The 19208-nt window shown below is 42.9% G+C and overlaps 1 protein-coding gene across 1 annotated transcript in view; it reads left to right on the plus strand.

The window, feature by feature from the left end:
• The window catches only part of TAPT1 (transmembrane anterior posterior transformation 1), a 62068-nt gene extending 48675 nt beyond the window's left edge, over positions 1-13393 (plus strand). Inside the window, exons 10-14 of the mRNA XM_023638315.2 lie at positions 1376-1435; positions 1804-1872; positions 4818-4894; positions 9307-9467; positions 11241-13393. Coding sequence (XP_023494083.2) covers positions 1376-1435; positions 1804-1872; positions 4818-4894; positions 9307-9467; positions 11241-11458 — 585 coding nt within the window. The 3' untranslated portion in view covers positions 11459-13393. The remainder of the gene's footprint in view (positions 1-1375; positions 1436-1803; positions 1873-4817; positions 4895-9306; positions 9468-11240) is intronic.
• The last annotated feature ends 5815 nt before the right edge of the window (positions 13394-19208 follow it).

Genomic DNA, 19208 nt, shown 5'->3' on the forward strand with positions numbered 1-19208 from the left:
TGACTTCTGCTACTTAATCTTGTAAAATCGTAGAATGACAAGTTTAGGTTTGCATTTATGAAGATAATAAAAGAGTACTACTACTTAAAAGTTAGACTTACAACTTTAAATTTCTAAAAATTATTACATTACTGCAAGAAGGTTTTTTCAGTATTGAATAGCGCTGCTTCCATACTTTTGGGTGGCAGTATAGATTGCCCAGTAGTTGATGTCAGTGTCACTAACTCACAATCATTAAAAACTGTTAATACTATCATAATCTCTTAAACATTTTAAAACCACATTGTTTCTATTTAAAACGTTAGACTATCAAAACTATTCTCTCTGCTTGGATTTTTAAAATATTTTATATTTAAAATGAATTCTTCTGTGATTATGAATAGGTCTATCTCTGGTGAGTTCTAGAAGACAAGAGCCTATGTTTTTCTGGTGAAAGCATTTGATGAAACTTTGAGAGATTTGTTTTATATTGTAACCAGATATTCTGTAGAATTTCCAGAAATAGATATGTGGCTATAGGCTCCTTGTATAGAAAGCATAAGAGTTTCCTAGTGCATTCTTCATTCCTACTCAGTCCCAAAATGAAAACTAATTTCAACAGTTTTCTAGATTTTACTTGTACTTTGTCTTACTCTGATACTTACTGTTTTATTGCAAAAGGCAAAGATTTAAATCTAATGGAGTTGCAACTACTACAATATGATGATTTGATTATAGGTTTCTTAATGCTTTAATATACTTGAATAAAATATGATCTTACACTTTTTTGTAAAACACTGACAAAGTGATTTCCCCATTTACTCTCTTAGCTTCCTCAATCCAGAATGATTCCCTTTTCATGGGATCATTTTCTCAGTATCTGAAATCAAAATTAATAGGCATGATTCAGCCACTTGGTGCAGTTTTTAGTGGAAATGACCGTTTACAAGTGCCTTCATAACTACTGTATTCTCTCAGTTTTATATCTTGTTCAGTGTCCATTTTTCTAAGAAGGAATCAGTATCATTAGACATATAGTAATAATAATTTTTTAAACTTTTCACTTAATGTAAAATTTCAATTTTTTTTAATATATATATTACATTACTTAAAATAGCCACTATTCCCAAAATTCTGAACTGTCAGGATCATAATCATTGAATGTTCATCTCTTTGAAAAGAAACCTTTAAAAGGCCCGTGAACGTAGCAGTCGGGGGAGTTGAGGCTCTGTTTGCCCTACTGTAGGAAAACAGAGGGACGCCACCCAGAGGTCTGCTAGGTTGTTAGCACCTTTTTCCTGCTCAATTATGAAGCATTTTCATCTACAAAGTCTAAGTCTTTCCTCATTATATATTTGTGCTGTGTTACTTAATATTGCATTCTTATTTGTCCTAGGTCTACAGCGAATATAGAGCCAGCCTTGCTTTTGATCTTGTTAGCAGCCGACAGAAAAATGTGAGCATTATATCAAAGACATAGTCTGAAATTAACTGAACAGTGGTTTAATTTAGCATGGAATATTAGTTAAGAGAAAGCTGTGTAACTCCTACTTATCCCCATTCTAAATATTTAGAAATTAAAAATAATATTAACATTGAATACAGTATGATTTTTACAACATTGTAACAGTTGTACAACTTTATATTTAAAACTTCTTATGAACATTTAGATTCCCACATCATTTTACTAAATTACATAATAGGTGCCAGGTTCTCTGCTTGCTCATAGCTCCACCTGTTTAGAACATTTGGTGGTGATGAGTGAATAGTACTTTTTAAATGCTGTTTAAATCCCTTAAACCCTTTTCCTCTCCCTCTGTCCAGGCGTATACTGATTACAGTGACTCTGTGGCACGGAGGATGGGCTTCATTCCTCTCCCACTAGCTGTTTTAGTAAGTCTGTACTTTCTTCCCTTTTTTATGATGAGATAGCCATCATTATAGAATGTTAATAAATAGATTATCAGTAAGTTTTTTCAAAAGGACTTGATATAAAAATTAAAGGTAAATGACTTCAAAGGAAATTTTGTTTTAAATTTTAGCATTATTCTTTTGGATTTTGAGCTATCCAATAGATAAGTGATATTAAGAACTGTTTTATGTAATGGCTTTCCTAACAATGAGAATACTCATTTTTGCCTATTCATTTGGCAAAGATTTTTCTTTTTGAATGGAAATACCTGGTGGGAGGCATTGGCGTGGCCACAGTAACACATACTGGTGGAAATATGAGTTGATCCCATACTTCTAACGGGCAGTTTTGACAGTATTATGCTTTGATGGAGTAATTCTAGTTCTAGGACTTTATCCTATGGAAATAGTTTTAAAAAAACAAGGCCTATGATTTATAGGCAAGGTTATACATTGCAGTGGCATTTATGGTAGTAAAAGTTTGGAAACAAATGAAACAGATTAATTAATGGTGTGCTCAAATGAAGAAATATTCTGTATCTAATAAAGTTACTACTTTTAAAAATTCTTCTGAAGTTTTTACAATGACAATTTCTACTGTTAGACTTAGGAAATAGCATATATTTTTTAAATATCAGCATTGACATTTACTAGATCAACCAAAAAATAGTCATCAACTTTGAATATTTTAATGAATTGCTCAGAACAGCCTTGCAGAAAGTTACTAGTCACATGAGGCTGTGATAACATTCATTAAGAAGATTTGCTGGCTGTACCTATATTTGATTATATTCCTTGTTGACTGCCTATTCTCAGATCAAAAGAAATGCAACCATCTTCTTGCCAAAGGACATCTAGAGTTCTCCTGTAGATGCAAAGCCTCAGGGAGATGTATAAAGAAGTTGTAGGTCATGCCCACTGTATTTTAGATCAGCTTGCCTGACTTTTTTAGAGGATGGATGATTAATCAGTTTAATGTTATTCAAATTTCAGTGTGACTCTCCAGACAACCACATCCTAAATGTTTTCAATTATATTAGTAACTTGTTTCTTACATAATAATGTAACTTTCTTTTGCTTGGATAAAAGAACTCTTAGTATTTTGGAAAAGCAGAGGATTTTACAGAGTAAAATTATTTGTTAAAGTTTTAAGAGATTGATAAAATAAAATAGTAAATTTTTCTACATTTGTTCCTACAACTGGAAACATACAGTGTGAGGATATACTTAGGTTGCCTAACTGATTATTTAGAAAAAGCGTTGGTTCAAATGGTTAGATTTAAATGTGGCCCTGCATTGCCAAATAATAATTGACTATCTAATAACTTATTTGCTAGAAATCTTTATTTATAATTAGTATGAATTTTTTAATTTAATATTTTTACATTTTCCTCCAGCCTTTATTTTTCAAGTGAGTTTTTATTGTTGTTATACCAAAGGTTTCAGTTTAATTAGTAATTGATTAATAAAAGACTTCTGGAATGCTTCCTGTATTTTCCAAGAGGATTACCCAGTTATCTGATAATCAAGCAGGTTTTCTTCTGCAGTACTTTTCTCGAAGAGCTCCACAGTGACGCTGGAGCTTTGCCAGATATCCAGGAGCCTTGAGGAGTATTCCGAGGCCTCAGTAATCCAGTTAATTCTTTAATTAAAGCCCAAGAGTGGCAATGTTTCTTTCTAAATGTCACCTTAGGTCCTAAAATGAATTCATATCCAAAAAAAGTAAGAGAAATCATGTATTAAGGTCTCATGGAAATTAAATATTGGACTTACGTATCTTAAAGTTACCTAATAATATACTAGATAAAAAATGAAGTCATTTAAACCTTGAAGGTGATCATTGGTTTGCCTGTCCTGTTCCTGAGAACATCCTAGAGCCACGTTAACCTCCATCACAAGTGTTTGTACGACAGGTCCTTTTCCCTTAGAGAGTGGGGCAGAGATGAGGATGAGGCCTTCTAGATCAGTGTTCTTACAGTGAAAGTTTGTTAACAAATGGCAGTCCATTCCCTCTGCCTCCTCCCAATCGTTGTTTTGTTCAAAGCATCTTAAAAATATCGTTTAAGCTGTATCTTGTAATATTTAAGACACCCTAATAGACCCTTCCATTCGATGATAGCATTACTAGATCAGGTCAGTTATTTTCCTTGATTTCCATTTCCTGATTAGAGCATCGCCAGACCCTAATACATGGGCACGTGATTAAGCTGAGCCTGTACGTGTAAACCTTTCCCAGCGACGGGTCCCCCCAGATTTATTCAGCAGACCTTCCATGGGATTTCTGTGAGATAAGTAAGAAATAGGTGTTTAACCATAACTATCCAAAAGAGACAAATTTTCCCACCTTTAAGTAATTAATTTTGTAGTAGTATTTAGTGGTTTTGAACAGTACAAACCTCCTAAGTTTCCCTGTTCTCTCCACTCCCTACGAGTGAGTCACTGGGGGTTTTTTAAAAGAGTCAAAGAACAAAAGACAGAAAAAGCAAGAGTAAGGGACATGCCCACGAAGTGGTTCCAGCTCTGGTAGGGGCATGTGTGCAGGATGAATCCATTTGTCCTCCCAGAATCATTTTTGATTTTAAAAATCAGCAGATTTGCACCTTTCTCTGGTACAAATAGACGTCATCCATGCACGAGGTGTAATGCCCGACTTCAGAGAGTCCACAGCAGTTGAATGTTGTGTTAGCCACATGCCTCCTGCACATGCCTGATGGAATCCAAATCTGCCGCAGAAGTCTCACAAGCAGCCAGATTGTGGCAGCAATCGACAAATCTAGAACTGCTTACTTGGATTTAGACAGAGTCCCAGGAGTGTGCCTAGAGTGTTAAGATCAGCATGGAGAAGTCTTTATTTAAATATTAACTAATAATTCTGTGGTTGTGTGTTTTGTTTGTGTGTTTTGTTGTTTTGGTTTGTTTCTGGCTAGCTCATCAGAGTTGTAACAAGCTCAATTAAAGTGCAAGGAATCCTGTCTTATGCCTGTGTCATACTCTTCTATTTTGGGTAAGATTAACTATTCTTGAATATGTTTTTGGTTATTCAGTAAAGTATAAATGCAAGATGTAATGGAAGTTAATAGCAACCAAATCATACTTCACCCATTCCAGCTGTCCCGGGGCTCCCTGACAGCTTGTACCTCCACATGTATTTGTGACTCAGTGAATTCTGGTTAAATTAAATATTTGGTAGTAGTATTAATAACCCTTTAGATTTTATTTTAACTTTAGTGAAATCATTTACATAAAGCCCTTTTTACTTAGGATTTAAGTTTGACTTGTATTTTCTATTATAAAATAAAATCCACCATTGCAATCACTTTTCTATGTTCAAAATGTCTTTGAATTTCTACTATTTGCCACAGTCATTGTTAGCATGCTCTAGACCTGTGCCATGTAAACCCAGAGAAGATGCAGAAATGTAGTTTCCCTGTATATGACATGCCGACTTTTCTCTGTAGATGTGTTGGTCTCGTAGCTTACTCTCTGACTAGAGAGACAAACGGTAACAAGTAAACAACTAAAACAATTTAAGGGAGTAGCAAGTGGTATGAAGAAAATAGCAATATAAAATGCTCTTTTGAGGGGCTGGCCCCATGGCGAAGTGGTTAAGTTCACAGGCTCCACTTCAGCAGCCCAGGTTTCAGATCCTGGGCACAGACATGGCACTGCTCATCAGGCCATGCTGAGGTGGTGTCCCACATAGCACAAGCAGAAGGACCTACAACTAGAATATACAACTGTGTACTAGGGAGCTTGGGGGAGAAAAAGAAGAAAAAGAAAAAAAAAAAGATTGCCAACAGATGTTAGCTCAGGTACCAATCTTTCAAAAAAAAAAAAAGTTAAAATGCTGTTTTTGCCATTGTTAGTTTTTCTCAAGAAGTGAACTTAAGATAAAGTAGCCCAGCCTAGCTTCAGATTTCTTAAAAAGAAAAAAGGGACCCTGTCCCCACACTCACTTGACCTGTGGCAGGTGCACTGTGTAGGAGCTGTGCCCAGAGTGTCGTGTGTGAGACGGTCCGAACTGAGTATCTCTTGAGGAAAAACATGGGAGGGAAGCCTAGCAGTAATAACCTGGCTGGGAGATTTACTCAGAATCTTATTCCAGGATGAGGTCTGCCTTCCAGAGACTTTGGAGGTGGGCCCAGTTTTGTGTTTTGAGTGTGTTTTCTGCACTGCTCTCTGCCTGGTGCCTGGCACATGGCAGGTGCTCTGGAAGCTTCTGTCGCAGGAGCACGGGCACAGTCACTTGTGGTTGTCTGCACTGAGCATCATGAGGCATGACTATGCTTGCAACACCTTCAGAGCCGTGCAGCAGTACGCTCATGTCGGTAAGACCCACCCACGGCAGGATAGGATTCTGATCAGGTCACATACCTTTTACTGTTTTCCATCTGAATGAACACGTCAATCCTTTACTTTATTAGGTTAACTCTCTTCAGTTTTTTGACATTAAAAAATGTAAGATGCTTCTTTTCTGGTACAAATGCTCACAATGCCCTCAGAAGTTCTTCCTAGCATCGTGCCTTGTTCATCAAGTGGTATTGCTATAATTGCTCCCATCCTTGTTTAACAAGCTAATTACTCTCATATTTTTCTTTTGACATAAACAAATCAGGACGTGAAGCCTGTGTATGCCACGTCTGAAAACCTTTATTTGGTTACAGTTGCCTGTACACCATTCATCAAAGTAGATTAAAATCTGAATTGTGTAGAATTCACCACCTCCCCCAACCCTCACCCCCGTCACCTCGCTCCAGCCTCTCCCCACTTCTCCCCCTCGATAGTCCAGCCAGGCACGCGCGCTCACTGACCTTTCCACTCTACTGATTGGTTCTGATTATCCTCTCCTCCTTCCAAATCCTTCTCCGAGCCACTTTGTCCATGAAGCCTTCTTTATCTTTAACCTCACCAAGCCCAGGAATCTCCCTTCAGCAAAAGCAAGTCAGAATTCAGTGGGGCCTCCTTAAAATGCCTCCCGTGCCTTCCCGCCCACTCCCAGTCTCAGCCTCCTGCCCCCCAGACTCACTCTTGCTTGCTGTGGAAGGAAGGCTTGTAGCCCTTGCTCTCACTGTCCGCTCAGCCCTGCTCAGGGAGCGCCTGCTCAGTGCCAGGTACTGGTCCTGGAGCTGTGAAGGGTCACCCAGAAAGAAGACAGGCGAGTGCCCTGCCTTCGTGTCACTGAAGGTCTAGTGGAAAAAAGACAACAACCAGAGAAACAAATTGCTGTGAAATGACAGTTGGCAGCAAGCCTCAGGAAGAAGAATATGGTCATGTAAGGACACGGCGAAGGACAGAGGTGGCTGCCTTAGAGCGGGCTGGGGAAGCCTCCTGGTGAGCTGATGTCTCAGTGGAGACTGGATGGAGGAAGGGAGGGTGAGCTGGTATTTCAGTGGAGACTGGATGGAGGAAGAGAGAGAGCCACACAGATGCCCAGGAACAGAGCGGGCTTGGCAGCGAGGACACAGGACAGGCCTCACACAGAGAACAGCGGGGAGCGGGGCGGCCGGAGCACAGGGATCCAGGCAGGATGGGTGGGAGAGGACCCAGTCACCGCGGAAGGGGCCTGGGTTCTGCTCTGAGGGAGCGGGAGTCACTGGAGGATTCTGAGCAGAAGAGGGCTGGGTGCAGCTGGCTTTGCAAGGCCTCTCTGGCTGCTGTGCAGTGTCAAGAGGAGAAGCCGTTACAGTCATTGCAGGAAAAGGGAGCCATGGCTGGAATTGGAGCAGTGGCAATGGAGTGGGAAGAGTTTGTCGACTAGGTGCGTGTTTTGAAAGCAGAACTGGACAGGACTTGCTGATGAATTGATTGGGTGTGCGGTGTGAGGGAAGAAGAAGAATCAAGTATGGTTACAAAGTTTGGGGCCCAAGCAATTAGGCAGTGGGCTTGCCGTTTACTGTGATGGGGAGGCCTGTGACATGTATACGTGGGGTTTTGGTTTTGGGAGGGTTGGGGTTGCCATCAAGAGTTCTGGTTTGGATTTAGTAAGTTTGAAATCCTATTAGCTGTCCCCTAGGTGGTGTCAGGGAAGCCGTGGAAGGTATGAGTAAGGAGTTTAGAGGAGAGCTGGGGCTTGGGGTAAATTTGGGAGTGTATGCGCGCAGAAGTCCTTGCGGCCGTGGGTCTCTGTGAGGCCCTCAGTGTTTGCATCCTTTGTCCTGGGGTAGGGAGGCTGGGGGCTGTGAGGGAGGCCCGTGTGCTTCTTGCTTTGACCTCCTGTCAGGCCCGTTATGAGACTTGCCCACACTGACTTGTAATTTCCTGCTGTTGCCAGGATTTCGTCTCAGGCATAAGAAGCAGCGACCTGCTTCTTCACTTGCTGTGAAACTGGGAGTGAAGTCCTGGGTTCTGTGTCATTTAACAAATGGCCCTGGATGTGAGAAGATACCAATATGAAGAGGGGTTGTTTTTCTTTGTCAGAATTTTTTGCCAGATTTGTATCCAGTGCCTTAAAATATTATGTACCTTTTGGCCCAGAGATTCCACTTTAGTAATTATAGCTATCTAGGAATTTATCTTAAGGAAATACAGATTTAGCATAAATTTTTTTAATCAGAAACTTTTTAATAGAAGCAAATACTGGAAATAACCTAAATTTCCAGAAGTTAAGGGTTTGGGGGGCTTTGTTGTACGATAAAACATACAGTGAAATATTATAAGACCTTTAAAGTAATGTCAGCGAGGAACCTTAACTAGTGTTGAAAACTATTCATGGTATATTGTTAATGTAAAACAACGGTGATAATAAAATCGCAAAACTGGTTGACGCTACTATGTGCCAAGTCTGTTCTGAGCACCCTAGGGAAATCTTCTCCTTTATGGAGCAGGTGGTTCAGAAAGTCACTCAGGTCCACTCAGGTTCTAAGCACTGAAGTCAGGATTTGAACTCAAACACTTGGACCCAGAGTGTGTGCTCCGGCTTTGAACTCCAGTCCCCTACTGCCTTGTAAAAGAGAACCCATTTCTGAACAGCGAAAAAGTACAAATCACTGTCTACTCAAAGCAAAAATGACAGAAAGATACTGTAGCAAATGTCACAGTGATTATCACCGGGTGGGGAGTTATAAGTTATTTTATTGTTTTCTGTTCATCTGCATTTACTAAACGTACTTGTTTAAATCGCGAGAATAAATGTTAAATAGTTTAGTACCAGGTAAGACTTCTAAGTAATAGAATTTCTTCTTATAACGAGAACTGAGGAATTTATCAAAATTTTCCCTTGTGGTAAAGAAGCCTCGGGGGGCTTGGACGTTGCATAAGGAGGTCACACATCTGAGACCTGGCCCTCTGACCCCCCTGCTCATCCTCTTTCCCCCTTTCCACTGCCCTCGCAGCTGCTTATTAGCAATGGTAGTGGATGGCATTCACAGTGATTGAGATAAATCCCAACAATGGTTGGTTGTTTCTCTCTGGTTTTAGGTTGATATCCCTGAAAGTACTTAATAGCATCGTGCTATTAGGAAAATCATGCCAGTATGTGAAAGAAGCCAAAATGGAAGAAAAGTTGTTTAACCCTCCCCCAACCAACACTCCAGGCAAACCATCCAGTAAATCACAAAACAGATGTAAACCCTCCCAAGGTATGTTTGGTTCTCTTCACCGCTTCTCTGACGAGTTAATTGTCTGAACGGTCCCTAGTAAATTGTAAACTGTTGTAAATAGTGAACCACTGACTGTTCGGGCAATGGTTAGCTTTCAAGATCTGATTTCACTTTGCTTAGTTCTTTAACATTTGTATTGTAGCTCTCTTCACAGACACACTAACACAGCTCTGAGTTTTTACCTTCATTTCTTGCTCAGTAGATGATTACATGGCAGGTCCAGGGAACACAGCAGTGGGAAGAAGGCAGAGTTTTATTCTGGATTGTCGGGGAGAGGGGAAGAGAGCGAATAGTGAATATGCACTGTGTCGGGTGGCAGTAAGTGCTGGACAGATGGCTAAAGCAGGGGCGAAAGGCACGTGTGGGATCCCAGGCAGAGGGCTCACGCACACATACAGAGGCCCCAGGCAGGAATGGGCTTGCCATGTCGAGGGACAGCTAAGGCCAGGGTGCTGGAGTGGGACCGATCCCGGGGGAGAAGGGCTGGAGAGGAGTCAGAGAGGCCACCCAGGGCCCTGCAGGCTGTGTGAGGACCTTGGCTCCTACTCTTTGTGGGAAGGGACCATTGTAGGGCTTGGAGCAGAAGAGTGATGTGATCCAGCTGACATTTTAAAAGGATCTTTCTCAAGCTTTGTGGAAAACAGAATCAAGAAGGGCAAGCCCAGAGTCAGAGGCCAGAAGTGAGGCTGCCTGGCTCAGAGTAGGAGTCAGGGGTGTGAGTGAGAGAGCTGAACCAGATCCGGGAGAGATGTGGAAGAGCACAGGGTTTGCTGATGAGGTTGTGCAGTGTGAGAGAGAGAGGAGGTAAGGATGATTCCAGGGTTTCTGGCCTGGGAGAATTGGAGGAAGAACTGGGACACTGACTTCATTTTTGTCATTAGATGGCAGTTCCCTGTTCACATAGGTATTTTCGTTTTTTCATGTGACTTTTAGTTTAGTTTATTTGTAAGTGTATGGAGCACCTGTGAGCCAGGTAGTATGTGAGATGCTGGAGATAGAAACATAAATAAGTCATGCTTTCAGGGCCTCACAGACCGATAGGGGAAACACCACAAGTGGATAATCTGTATAGATGAACAAGGGTCATACACAGGGGTATGGAGGGGACGGGAGAGGATCGCTGCCTGGTGGCGGCGATGGCTAAATTAAATTTTGAAGGGTGAGAAGAAATAGGCCCAGTGAAGACGGCTGGAGAGGGCCCTTCAGAAAGGGACCAGCATGAGCTCAATCCTGGAGGCCTGAGGAAGCATCCCGAGGACTGGCAGCTCAATATTCTGAGTGTGTGGAGTTTGCTCTGCAAAGGGGCAGGAGATGAGAGTTGAGCTGGGCCCAAGTTCAGTCTGGAGAGAGGGCCATGCCCATTGTGTGTGCTTTCCAAGGAGCTAAAATAAAGTGAAATAAAAACTCGTAAAATCACTTGGAAATAATTCTTTCATTATGAAGAACATAAGTACTATTAGTAAGATGAGGATTGCATTTGTTTCGGCTAACTAGATAATTCATAGCGGTCCATGTGTGTTCTGTTATACTGGCTCCTTCAGCACATTAAGAAATTAAGAAGTGTCCATCTTACTTTCAAGGGTCCTCCAGTCTAATGGGGGGCTGAACCCCGTGAGCACATACTGCAGTTCATGGCCCCTGCATCTGGAGCCATGTAATAGGAAGTGCATTTTGGATGTGTGTGTGAGTGTCTGTGTGGGATGTCTTGGAGGAGAAATCCTTTTCTAATTAAATGGATCTGTTTTTCCACAGAAGAAAACCTTTCTGCTTCAGTCACCAGCCAGCCGGTTCATCAAAAGGAAAATGTCATACCATTACTTGTGACAAGTAATTCTGATCAGTTTCTGACAACTCCAGATGGTGATGAGAAGGACATAACACAGGACAACTCTGAATTAAAACACAGATCCTCAAAGAAAGACTTGTTAGAGATAGACAGGTTCACAATTTGTGGAAACCGAATTGACTGAACTCTGCGGCTTGGTGTGCTGAAGACACCAGGTCCCGGGAGAGCAGGCGCTGTGCTCCCAGGACGGACAGACGTGAAAATGGCACTTAAATATTTATTTAAAAACTTAAATTATTAATGGAAAGCAAGTCTTAGTATCTTCCTTCCAGTCACGTGGTCTGGCTGAAGGTCAGGTCATGGAACAGCAGCCATGTCCAGCCTCGACTCTGGCACACTTGGCGGGTTAGGCAGCCGCCTCCTGCTCGAGCACTTCCGGCCGCGGGGAGCAGCAGCAGGGTCGCTTTTGCTTTGTCCACCTGGGCTTCCAGAACATCGGATTTTGCCCCGAGGCCTCTGCGGTGTAAGGATCTACCTGGCAAACTGTGAAGCTTCTCCACGGCGTCCCCTTTCCAGTCTCATACTATTTTCACCAACAGTTTCAAACTGGACTTCATCTGCCAAAGCATAAAGAAATAATTAAACTTAAGTCAAGATAAATGTTCTTAGCACCAGAGTAATCCTTGGAGATATATCTGAATTAATCAGAATAAAAGGCTACCTTAAATAAGACTTGATGAATAGTAGCGTTTTATAGAAAAAACCCTAAGCCAGTTTGTTTATTTAAAAAAAATGAATGAAGGTTATGTATCACTGAGAAATTGTTTCATAATTTTTCAGTTTCCTCTTTAAAGCAAAATGTGACCTGTGCATTGTTTAATTGCAGTGGATAAAATAGAAATTCCCTTCCCAAAAGGCACTTTTTATACTGAAAAAGCAGAGCAGTGTTAACTTTAATGTATAGTTAACTGGTTTTGTTTTAAAACTAATTGCTTCTAAATTGTTACAGTTAAAAGGATTTGGTGTTGAATAGGCTGAAGAATTGTCGGTGTACAAAATTCAGAGATGTTAGCTTTAACTGGGTTTTGTAAGTAAATACTCTTAAGTGGACTGGGCAGTGCCAGTGCCTGGGATGAGGTCTGTACTCTGTGGGAGCGCGTCTGTGTGGGGAGGTGTGACTGTGAGAGTGTGCCCACTGGGGCCGGGCAGCCCCGTGGTTGAGGAGTAAGTGGCCTGTCGGGGGGTGTGGTGGCTGTCTGGGTGTGGGAGGTGTCTGGGTGTGGATGTTGGGAACAGCAACCAAAAGGTGCTGTTTGGTCTTGTTTGAGAGCGAGACTCCATTTCTGCTCACTTACTAGTTTGTGGCCTGCATCATAGGACAAGTTATTTTCCACCACATTTTATCTTGAGAAACCTTTCTGCACTTTTGTACAAATTTTACGATGTCTAATTTCAGAACACCCAGATGTCACTGTTGTTGCCCCTGTGACGGCCCCATCCTGAAGTTGCGCTCCTGTGCTGCTCTTTCAGGCGTGTGATGTGCAGAAGATAAATTTTAGGTGATTTGTCTATTTCCTGGGTGAAATAGAAAGCGAGCTTTAATGCTTTGGATTGTTGATTTAAAATACAGAAGTGAATTTTCATGTTTTGCATTAACTAAAGAAATCTGGAGATTAATGTTCACATAGGGTAAAAGAAGAAATTGTACAGAAATGCTTTTGTGAAACCAGGGAGTACTTTAAGTTAAAAATGAGAAGACTTTTAATTGCTTTGTGTATGTTTCAGTGAAGCCCCATCTTAGAATTATTATTCTTTTCTCCGTCTTCTCTTCACCACCCAAAGGAACAGTGTCCGTGATGTATGGGAATAGTTTGGGGAGAACCTTGCCAAACACAGCCCTGATCAGAGCAAGAATAGGATTGGGGTACTTCTTTCAATTCAGCTTGAATTATTCTGTTATTGTGCTGTCATTTTTGGAAGATTTCCATTTCCTTTGCAGAATATATTGGGAGTTCAGAATGGTGTTCGTTTCTTCTGTTAAAATGGCATTCAGTACTAATTTTATAAGTGCATCTTGTGTGAAACTCAATAAATTCAATTTTGTAATCTTTTTTAAAAAGGTCACTGGATTTATTTTAATAATGTTCACTGTTATATTGGTGGAGTTGTATTTGAAGTCTGATATTTAAAGTAAGGGAAAAGAAGGCTAAGTATCTACGTGACGTGTTTTGCTTTTAACGTACAGCTTTCTTTTTGGCAGGTGAGGAAGCTAAGGGGGCTCTTGAGGGTGTGTGTGGCACTTTTTTGAAGGGATTAGATCAGGAATTACAGAACGCATAAGCTCTAGAAGGATGAACCACCTGCAAAATGGGTAGTTATTTTTGAAACAGCAACTTTTTTCAATAAGCATATTCTCATTTTGTTTTCGACGTGTCTACATGAGAATGTAAATACTAGGGAAGGTGAGAAATGGCTATAATGTCAGGATTAATCAGGTGAGTGGAATACAAGAAAAATGCATGAATATCTTGTTGGGCTTGACTTCACAAATATTAATTGCACAGTCACTGTGCAGAGCATAGAAATGAGTAAGCTATGCTCTCTGATCACAAAGCTTATCCATAGTCTAGTTGGAGGGTTGTTGGTTAAACTGGGCAGTTAAGGCCCCCCGAGCTGAGTGCTATCAGAAACATAGGTACTGGTTGCAGCAGAGCATCGAACTCAGAAGGAGGCCACCATGTTCACCACTGCAGCTCTAGCATCTTAATATGGTTCTTGGCACACGGAGGCCAAAAAATCCGATAAATATTGGATGAATAATCATGGGAGCCATTGGGGAGGATGTACACTTGGGCTGCCTTGAAAAAAGAGTAAGAATTAAATGGAGAAGAAGAGAAAGGGGGCCGGCCTGGTGGCGCAGCAGTTAAGTTCGCACGTTCCGTTTCTCAGCGGCCCAGGATTCGCCAGTTCGGATCCCGGGTGCGGACATGGCACTGCTTGGCACGCCATGCTGTGGTAGGCGTCCCACATATAAAGTAGAGGAAGACGGACACGGATGTTAGCTCAGGGCCAGGCTTCCTCAGCAAAAAAGAGGAGGACTGGCAGCAGTTAGCTCAGGGCTAATCTTCCTCAAAAAGAAAAAAGAAAGGGCAAGGCGACAGGAACAAAGGAGGAAGGAGAGCAGCATGGCTGCGGCACGGGGTTCATCCACCCCCTGGATCCGTGTCTGAGTGCCTCATAAGCAGCCACATCATGCTAAAAGAACAGCTTCATGCCAGAGGGAGACCGGGGAGATGGTAGGGGCTAGATCTCGGAGAGCTTTTAATGCCTTACCAAGAATCTTGGACTTGCTCCTGTAAGCAATGGGGGGAGCTTAAATGGAATTTTAAGTTAGATTGTTTTAACCATTGAATGAGAAGATGCACGAAAAAAACTACTTTGCAAATTATAGTGTTATGTAACTTTTCCAAGATCCACAGGTAGCAGGGAGCAGAGCAGAAAGTCAAATACCTTCCCTAGCTGGGAAAGCTGTGCTCTCAACCTCTCTGCTACCTGCTGTGTACGGAAAGAGGGGGAAGCAAAGGCAGGGAGACCCCTCAGGGAGGTGCCCGCAGTCACTCGTGCCAGAGTAACAGGACTTATGGGCTGTGGGGCATGGTGACCTTCTGGATGTTGGATGTCTAGGGTGTTTGCCCATTTAGTAGGTTTCCAGGAGGGCCTGCTGACTGTGTGATGTTGCGTCAAGGACTTGCTCTGTGTGACACTGCAACCTCAGTCTGCTCTTCCGCAAATCCAGCTTGATAATATCCGCTCCTCAGGGTTGCTGGGAGGAGCAAATAAGATAATGCATCTAAAACTTGGTTTTTGAATGATAAAGCACTGTATGACTCTAAGTTGTGTTGACTATCATCGACTGATGCCTCATAGCCTAGACTGATGGTCCTCAAAGTGAGGTCCCTGGCCTGGCAGCATCCCTTCACCTGGGAACAGGTTAGAAATGCAGATTCTTGGCCCCCCCCACCCAGACCTGCTGAGTCAGCAACTCTGTGGCAGGGTCTGACAGTCTGTTCTAACAGCCTCCAGGTGATTCTCATGCATGTTAAAGTTGGAGGATCCCTGGCCTGGAGTTGTCACTCTAGGATGTGGACCTCAGGATCAAGGGGCCAAAAACAACTCTGTCTGCTTTTCCCAAGGTAAAATTTGGAGTGCTCACTTCAGCAGCACATATACTAAAATTGCAAGGTGAAAATTAGACAAATAGGGTTTGGAGGCCAGAGTTCTGCAGCGTATGCCTACCTTTTATTTAAAATCTGCATTTTACTGACATCACTTGCTCAAGGCCAGGCAGCCTGGAGCAGGGTTAGAACCAGAGGCTTCTAGATCTTCCTCAAACCTCAGTGCTCCACCCTCAGCCTCCAACAATAGAACCTTTCAGAGGAGTGTGGAGAAATCAGAGCACTGGGTCAAGGTATCACGTGACACTCCAAAGGTCTAATTACCAAAGGTAAGGAGGGGAGAAAGTGTCCACTAAGTGGTGCAGTTGAGCACCAAGACCCTTTGTGGGCGATTCCTTCCCTCTTCCCCGAGCACCAACACTGTGCTAGGAGAGGTGACGGAGCAGACAAGGCAGCAGGCTCCTTCTCTTTGGAAGCATACAATCCAGTGGAGAAACCAGATGATAAGCAGGGAGCAATCGAGTGTTGCAGAGGGTGATGGGAGCTAGAGTAGAAAAAGCAAGGTAATGTGACAGGGATGTGATGCTTTCTTCTACCTGGATGGCCAGGGAAGGCGTCTAAGAGGTGACACGGGAGCTGCGACCTAAGCTAGAAGACACCTCTTTCAGGCAGAGACCAGAAGTCCAAAGCCGCTGGGGTGAGAGTGAGCAGGATGTATTCTCCCAGCAGAAAGAAGTTTAGCTGGGCTGGGGGCATGCAGATGGGGACAGCTTACATCTCAAAATGCGTAAGGAGTAGGGGGTCGGGGGCCAGGTCATCCAAGCCCAGGGACCAGGTGGAGTTAGGATATTCCCCATCCCAGGACCAGGTAAGAGGCAGGATATTGCTTTTTTCTACTGTGTGAAGGATGGTTTGCAATCAGCTAGCATGGGATCAGGGAGACCAGTGAGGGGATGTTTTTATGAGAAAAGACTGGGGTTAGACAGGCCTGAAGTCAAGCCAGGGAATCGTCAGGAGCCCTCAGGCTGACCTGGCTGTCTCCACCTGGGAAGGGCAAAGCAGCCCCTCTGCAGGATCCTTTCAACCTCTTCTGGTGACACAGACACGGGACAGGAGTCAACCAAGCCTGGTCCCTTTGCTTCTTCAAGGCTGACCCTGCAGAGTAGGTGAAATCAGTTTTTGTCTGATTTTCTGTCTCATTGGATGATTGAGTGTGGTGATGAGCAGCCTGCAGGTCTGCTTCCCTCCTGAAATGGCTCCCAGAGGCAGGCCGGGACCGTTCCTGGGCCCACAATGGAAACCACATTTCCAATGAGAGGAAGCGCCCCTGAGCCCCACGCTGAGTAGCCGGAAACTGGGCTCAGCTCCCCCACTGGCAGGGCTGGGCTCAGAACCAAAGACAGAAAGATGCTGTGGGCCAGGATAAAGTCACGTGGACTCAGGGTCTATTGTCCTTAACCAAAAAACACAGCAGGAAAGAATGTGGCTTTCCCTTGTAAATAGATGGATATAAATGCACTGCTCATTTCTCCTTCAAAGGTAGCACATTTAAAGATGACTTAGGTCCTAGAATGATGGAATGTTAGCCTTGAAGGGGCTGTAACCAAGCCCTAAGCTCTGTCCCAGGTCCAACCTCTCTCTCAAGCTTTTCTCCTGAACCCCGAAAAGTTGCCCTCTGGCTGTGGCTTGAAATAAGAGCTGTGGTAATAATAGCAGTAATTTAAAAAGCAGTACTTACTAGACATCTGCCACAAAGCATCATACAAGGCCCTTTCAGTTCGTTACTTCATTTAATCTGCACAATGTCCTTGCAAGGCCCCCATTTTACAGATGTGGAAACAAGGCTCAGGAGGCTGTTTTCTCAACAGCCACCCAGCTAGGGAGGAGCAGGGCCAAGATTGAAAACTTGGTCCAGCTGATGGCAGAGTGCCGGCCCTTCAACACTGGGCTGTGCACGGACCTCAGGACAGCCCTGCACGAGAGCACTGACCAACACACACAAGATTAGTTTCTTAAATCAAGTAGTTTTCTAAGAAAACCATGCGCAGTTAACAAATTTTCCATTCCTTCTGACCTGCTTTTGGTTCACATTTTCCAGACTCTCATATGACTAATTCTCCACGCAGTGGCTCTGCTGAGTGCTATTTTTAGAATCTGGATTATGAATGGATTGTTCCGGTTCGGCTGCTTATTGTTGAATCACCTTTTTTCTCCCTAATGAACCACGACAGCATGAGGCATAACAATGTGGATTTATGTGAGGCTGGCAACTTTACAAATAGTCTCTCCTTGACTTCTCATACCCCCCTGCAAGGTGGGTGCAATAGGAACATGATGTCTCTGTACCAGCCAGAAACTGTCAAGAGTTTGGGTGCAATCCTAGGACCGGAGAGGAGGGCTCCCCGTCATAGGTCAGGCATGTGCTTGGTAAATGCGTGGTCATAATATGCCCAGCACTGCAGCCCCTGTGCTAGGGAGAGGAGGTGGCGAGAGCATTCCTTTTCCTGGCTCAAGCAATGGCAAATGCTACATGTCATTAGGTTCGATCCTTAAGTAATATACACTTGTTATAGAAAAGTCAGAAGACTATTAAGAAAAAGTGGAGGCGGGGAGAGGAACATCTACAATTTCACCATCTAATTTGGTTCATGTTCTTTCAGACTGTTTCTGATACGTGCACAGGTAGAGGTTTCCACATGTAGATATATTTCAGTGAGACTCTACATGCTGGTTTATAACGCGCTTCATTTCCTTTACATGGGGCGGGCATTTTTCCATGTCAACGATTTAAAATATTTTCAACGGCTGCCTAGAATTCCATATATGGCCATCTCACAATTTGTTTAATCAATTCCTTTTTCTTGGGCATTTGTCTATTTCCTTAGCATAAATTCCTAGAGCTAGAGTTACTTGGACAAGGGTTCCAAACGACTTTTGATGTGTATTATGAAATTACATTCCAGAGGCGCATAGTGTATGAGCGTGCCTGGAGCCCCACGCAGTCACCAGCCCTGGGTCCTAATCCTTGGATGGTTGTCCTAATCCTTGCCAACCTTACCGCTATTTTAAAAAGAGTAATGGGGGCCAGCCCTGTGGCCAAGTGGTTAAATTTGCATGCTCCAATTCGGTGGCCTGGGTTTCCTGGGAGCAGACCTACACACCGCTCATCAAGCCATGCTGTGGTGGCATCCCACATAGAACTAGAATGACCTGCAACCAGGATATACAACTGTGTACTGGGGCTTTGGGGAGAAAAGAAAAAAAATGGGGGGTTACCTAGTTTTAAGAATGTGGTTAAATATTTTTAATATATCTATTAGATTTTTTTCATTTTAGTAACACGTATTTATAGCTTTAACTTTTTCTCTTTGGTGTAAGCTGCAAGTGGGGCTGGGGGCTGGGGTCTGGGGCCCCGAGAGCCTTCTGATTGGCCCAAACCAGCATTTTAAGAAACTTTGGATGGAGACCCATCATAGGAAGTGCATTTCACATTGAAACCCAGTGTACACACACATATGTAACTGAAAAGACGACTTTCACCAAACGATACTTACCTTTACTCTGATTTATTCAAATATTTTTGTTTATATTTTTTAAATGCTGGTCATACCATACATACTAAATTGATTTCATGATCTCGTGATGGATTGTGTCCCATTGTTTGAAAAACACTGGCTTAGACTAAGCATAATCAACTGCCGGGAACACACAGGTCCTGAACAGAAACAGTTCTACTAGCAGAGAATAAAAAGGAGGTAG

The sequence above is a fragment of the Equus caballus genome, chromosome 3 (assembly GCF_041296265.1).
Source record: "Equus caballus isolate H_3958 breed thoroughbred chromosome 3, TB-T2T, whole genome shotgun sequence".
Classification (NCBI taxonomy): domain Eukaryota; kingdom Metazoa; phylum Chordata; class Mammalia; order Perissodactyla; family Equidae; genus Equus; species Equus caballus.